General features: G+C 37.2%; 1 protein-coding gene across 1 annotated transcript in view; it reads left to right on the forward strand.

The window, feature by feature from the left end:
- The window catches only part of LOC104463824 (protein MMS22-like), a gene marked incomplete at its 3' end in the record, with an annotated part of 31,924 nt that overhangs the window by 7,025 nt on the left and 19,080 nt on the right, over window positions 1–5,819 (forward strand). Inside the window, exons 4-7 of the mRNA XM_010076304.1 lie at window positions 1,070–1,157; window positions 1,256–1,433; window positions 2,543–2,636; window positions 4,584–4,714. Of these exons, the coding sequence (XP_010074606.1) occupies window positions 1,070–1,157; window positions 1,256–1,433; window positions 2,543–2,636; window positions 4,584–4,714 (491 nt within the window). The remainder of the gene's footprint in view (window positions 1–1,069; window positions 1,158–1,255; window positions 1,434–2,542; window positions 2,637–4,583; window positions 4,715–5,819) is intronic.

The raw sequence follows: 5,819 nt of genomic DNA on the forward strand, positions 1-5,819 counted from the left end.
GAGAAAGGAAAAAAAAAAAGGAAAGGGAAGACTCCCCAGTGGCCCGCTGGGGAGAGGAGCAAAGGCAACTGCCTTTCCGTGGACATACAGTCCAGTGCAGTAGGTTACAAAGAGTTTTTGCCATGCATCTCCTCTGGTGCGATACATTTTCATTGGGACCTGCACAGACTCCTCGTTTGCTTTTCCCATTTCTGATGCTCTTAATGAGCGGTACATTCTTAGTCAGGTACAAGTGTTACAGACTGCTTGCTAAGTATTTGTGTATATATGTTATGGGGCAGTAGTTACTGGGTGTTTAAATTACTGTATCTGCTTTGTTACGCACTAAGTTTAATCTTTCTTTGATATGAGCTGAAAGCTACAAGGCAAGGTGTGGGAATAAATAAGGAGTGATTCGCACACCAGTGGCAATAGTGTCCAATTAGTCTCTGTAATTATGGTGTTTGAGCTTGCAGGTACAAAATAAGGAGGGTAGCGCCGTGAGAACAACAGCTTCAGAGAGCCAAGGAAAGGAGACATATAGCCACAATAACTGGCTGAAGGATACAGAGCTGCAAGTGAAAGGCAGGTCACGATTGTAAATGGACAGCTCATAGCATTACACATCTTAAGGCACTGTGCAACAGTGTGATGCTTCCTAGGAAGAGAAGCTACAGAGCATGTTTCCAAATAAGTCCACCTGCTTAAGTCCCCCAAGAGAAAAGGATGCTGAGAAATTGTTTCATGCGTGTCTTCTGAAGGTGTCTTGGAAGCAGACAGGGAGCAGGGCAGTAGGGCTGAATGATTTCTCCTAGCACTGATTGCTTGCCTCTGCCACCTTTCCTGAGGGAGTGGATGTCGTCTTTTCCCTCTGTATCTGGATGTGTGCCTGAGACAGTAAGATAAAGAATGTATCCCTCTGGCAAGATGACATTTAGAAGTGGATGTTTGCCACCAGCCACCTCCCAAGTTGTCCTCAGAAAAGAGGGTGGCTTTCCAGTGGTCTGGTTTAATTACTGTGGAGGATGCATGTTACATGAGTCACAGTGTGGGCACATCTGCTTTAAGCTATTGATCTCTTTTTCTTCAGGTCAAGCTGCAAACTTGCACGCTGAAGCAGAGAGCATCAGGCATCAATGTATTAAGTTTTTGCATTATGTGAAAGTTTTCATCTTCAGGTGAGATCTGCATGCAATTTGCTAACTCATGTACTGAGTTTTGTGTAGCTGCTTCTTATCCACTTTCTGACTGTGTGTCTGTGTGTGTGTGTGTTCAGGTATCTGGAACCTTCTAAAGTGGAAAATGATGGAATGCTCCATCCATATGAAGAACTAGAAGCGCAGTTACCATCAGTGTTGGTGGAAGAGCTTCATGCTTTGACCATGCACATTGGTCACCTTTGTGAACTCCCTAGTAGTGTCCTGGCAGCATTTACTATTCAACATCAGGCAAAGGTTGATGTCTTTTTATATTATTTTTTTTCTTGTGTAACAGTACGTATTCAACTTGATAAATTTTCATTGAATAAGAATTAATCTTCAGGCTGAAATTGAAGTTACACTTTATATTTTGGGTTTTTTTTTTTAATTCCCCTTATTAACTAAGTGCCATCCCATACTTGGCCAACGCAACTAATGAGCTCTGGATTTTCTGTTGTTGTATTTATTTATTTATTTATTTATGTTTTATAGCTTTTAGAATTCTTCCTGCACTACACAAGCGATAATACCAATTACAGGTAGATAAGTAGACTTGAATTAGCATAACATGTTTAAAAAATTCCTTGGTGCTTGTCCTTACTAATGGTTATAATTTCTGAGCTTCCCAGTAGGAGGGGCACTTTTTAAAAAATACATTCTGAAATCTGACTCAAAATAGGAAAAGATCATGCAAATAAGGAAGAGTGCAGACATGGAAGTAGGCACTGCAACATTAAACACTAGTGAGGTATACACCATTAAAATTTCTGCATATATATGATAACTAATGCTTTCCAATCTTTTGGAAAGAAAACAGGAATTTCAGTCTTAGGTTGTATGAACTAGTATCTATCTGGAGAAGAATGATCCACTGCGAAGCAGCATTTTGAATCTTTCTGTTTGTTTAGCTTGTCACTAGGGCCACTGTTGAGCTGATGAAAGAAACAGTAATTTCAAGGAAAATTTAAGGAAAAGACTATTGAGATTTTGGAATTACTTTAAGAGCACACTTCAGCTGTTTGTGTGCTACCTAATACTTTTCTGGACAGGAAAGGATAACTAAGGATATTGTAATCTGTCAACCTTGAATCAAGACATTGTGTTTAAATTGTGGTTTAGATCAGATTAAAGACTTCACGAATATCTTCTACAGGCATAATTAATTGTCATGAAGGTTTTTTTGTGTTATTTTTTTGTCCTTGAACTGAATGGCATGTTTGTATGTTACAGTGTATTTGATCATAGATATCCATAATGTTCACTACAGGCAAAACGTATGCCCATCTTCACATGCCTTAGTACATTATCCAGAATTCGCTAAAGAAATGTTAGAAATAAATAAACGAGTCTATTTCTAATCACAGGTCTTTCCCCCAGCGTGGCATTTACTACATCTCCACTTGGATGTTAAGTGGCTAATATTGGAAGTTTTTCATGTACTAGGTGAAAAAATGATGAGTAAGTATGCAGGTTTTTTTCCTTGAACTTATTCTTGTACATATGACTTACCTAGGTTTCTCATCTTAATTTGTCCAGAACCATTTACTACTTTTGGTAGTTTTCAAGCATAGCTGTGTTCATTGGGGTAAACTCAAATATGGTGAAGGCAGGCTCTTTGAATTTTCATGTTGTTCAAATTAAATTAAATAGTATTAGGAATTGGTTCTCTCAAAACTTGACCAGGATTATGAAGTTTGTTCTCAGCTGGTGCTTATAACATATTAGTTAATAACAATACACTTTTTGACATGGCAAATAAAAATGCATTTTTGAGATCCAAAACGCATAAGAGTGAACAGAAAATTGATTAAAACAATGTAGGAAAAGTGTCCAAGGATGGGCCAGAACAAAGAATCTCAGAACAGATAATTTTTATTGTTAACTATGTGCAACATTAAGAAAATACTGAGCAAAATAAGCCGCCTCAGTCAGAGGAGCTTGTAAAAGTACAGCAAGAAAAGGGCAAGGCAAGACCTTTTTTTTCATTTTTTTGGTGTTTTTTTTTTTTTAATGCTTTAAAAGGGCAAAAAGTAGATTGATAAGAGTAAGCTGTTCATAGAACCTAGATAAAAAAGGTCATAGAATGCAGTTGAAGAACCCAACCTCAAGGTAGTTCAGTTTGCTAAAGAATTGTTAAAATAAAGAGAACCTCATTTACTTTGTGAGAATTATATTTATTGTTCATGTCCATGCTAGCAAAATAAATCACAAAAATGGATTTTCTTCTATAATCATGTCACTACAACCAAACCTCCCTCCTGGCCCCTGGTTATTATAAATCATCAATATAAGTTCTATATAGGAATTGCAACAGTTGGAGTAACATTGAGGTCTAGAAAGAATGCACTGTTTATGTTTAGCCCAGGTTAACTGGTACTGAATGTGATCTCTTGGATTAGCTTTTGCCTGCTCTGAGTGCTGTCACAACACAGCCTTGTTCGGATTGGTGCATCTTCAGTGTTTCTGCATGTTCGTGTTACTGGATAACGTGTGGGTTCACTGTTTGTTCTTAAGTTTGTGATCCGTTGTGGAATAACCTTGTTTTCCTTTTTTGGGGCCTTTTGGAGAAAGGATAGAAAAGCTGTTGGAGGCAATTTATTGTCCAGAATTCTATATTTATTTCTAAATAAAGTTCTGAGTAATGATGCAGTAATCCATTTTCATAAGAGAAAGCTTGTGCTTTTTAACAACAAAATTTACTAGTCATGACAGTACTATCTCCGCATATATTATCTTCTCTTGTATTCTTAAGTGCCTTGTAGAATTTCTTAGGTTCTCATCTCCTTCTGTAAAGTTTGCTGAGTAGAAACTTCACACTGCTGAGACCAGTGGCAGGATAGTGGGTTCAGGGCTTCACCCTGCATTTCCAAGAATAAACTACAGGCTTGTTCTACGTATCTTCTGTTCCACTGATGTCAAGGGAGTTGTAGTGTTGAAAAACTTGTGGGATAAGATCTTACAGCCTCTTAACTTTACCATTGTATCTGTGTTAATGTCTACAAATGCTCAAGTTGGAATATGATTATGCCAGTTTTTTACATCAACACATCCAAAGGAAAGTGTTAGACCTCTCCAGAATTGTTTGTCTTCAACTTGCATATCTGCAAAACATGTCATGATTTCAGAACATGCGCACTGGCATGTGACAAAAAGGAACTTGCAGGTAAATCTTTATTCTGCTGCAGAAACTGTGCCAATAGAAGGCTGCAAAGTGCCAAACTATTTTACTGTCAACCAGAATAATAACAGACTGCAGTGTAACAATGAAGGGACTAGCCTGAGCTTAAAGTGGATGAACTTTCCCAAATGAGTTTGTAAATTAAAATTATATACAGATTCTGTCTTTCTTTTATTCCTACAGCCAAACCCAGGACTAAACAGGTTTAATTTTCTTTTGTGTTTTAGGACAAGTTGTATATGCTAACCATTTCATAAATCTAACCGGAGAGAATTTAACCAGTATCAGTTTATTTGAAACACACTGTGGAAATCTTGTATCTGATTTAATAAACTTGTCCATCAACAAGTATATAAAGGTAACTTTTTCTCTTTCTACAGGACATGGGCAGTTAGATGCTTGTATTGGGAACTGTATGAATTGGATATTGCACTGATGTATAGATGACTTCTTACTGCTAAATTTTAAATGTTATGTATGGCTTTATATCTCCATGTTTTAAAGAGCGTTATTTGTTAGGAGCTCAAATTGTGTTATATTTATTCATGACCATCTGGCTGTTGAATGAGAGAGTAATATTAAAATGCACTGTGTACTGAGCAGAAGTGAGTGCCATGTTTTCAAAGTTCAGTGTTCCAGGTTTAATGCCAGACATGGCACAGTCTAAAAGGTTTAGAGCTATAGATGCAAAAAAGTCTCTTCAAACTCTCTCAACAGGAACAGAAAGAGAATAATTGTAATCCTGGCAGCAAACTAACTGGTCATTTACAGAATGTCATATTACAGTTTATTGTTGCACTGCTCCTATTTCTGCAACCTCATCTTTCCATTACATCACTTTTACATTTGTCAAGGGAAAACTTGTCCTCTCTTTCCTTTTCTTTTTCTTTCCTTCTATAGCTGCAGTGTTTTTCTCACTTGTTTTAAGCACTCCAAATCTAGAAAGTCATAATAGCTCCATATAGCAGCTAGTAAAAGATCTGTGTCATCTTCTTTGTGTAATGACACAATGGTGAAACCTGCTTTAGATGGGCACGTGTGCTTCATGAGCACAGGACTGAACTCTGAGAATAAGTAGCAGTGACCACTGTATAATTAATGTTTTCCTAGTACAAAGGCATGAAAAATGGAGTCCCCCTTCTTTCATATTACTGGTTGGGGGGAGGAGTGGCTGTACTAGCATTTTATAACTGTTCTTTTAAACTATCTTTCTGTAGAGAACTGTTACCTTTTAAAATCAGTTTTGACCTATTATCAGATAATATTGCAACCTTCTTCCCCTGTCAAAAGGCAAATAGATGAGAGTAGTTTTTTAAAGGAATATTCAAATAGTATCTGTTGACCATTGTGCTTGATGGTAGGCTTTGAAATGTCATATGTTAAAATGACAGATTCATCCTGCTTCCACAGAGCCACATTACAAAGAGAGAAGATTGTCTTGCCACCACTTTTTCTTCATCTTT

Source organism: Pterocles gutturalis, unplaced genomic scaffold (genome assembly GCF_000699245.1).
Source record: "Pterocles gutturalis isolate BGI_N339 unplaced genomic scaffold, ASM69924v1 scaffold21908, whole genome shotgun sequence".
Taxonomy (NCBI): domain Eukaryota; kingdom Metazoa; phylum Chordata; class Aves; order Pterocliformes; family Pteroclidae; genus Pterocles; species Pterocles gutturalis.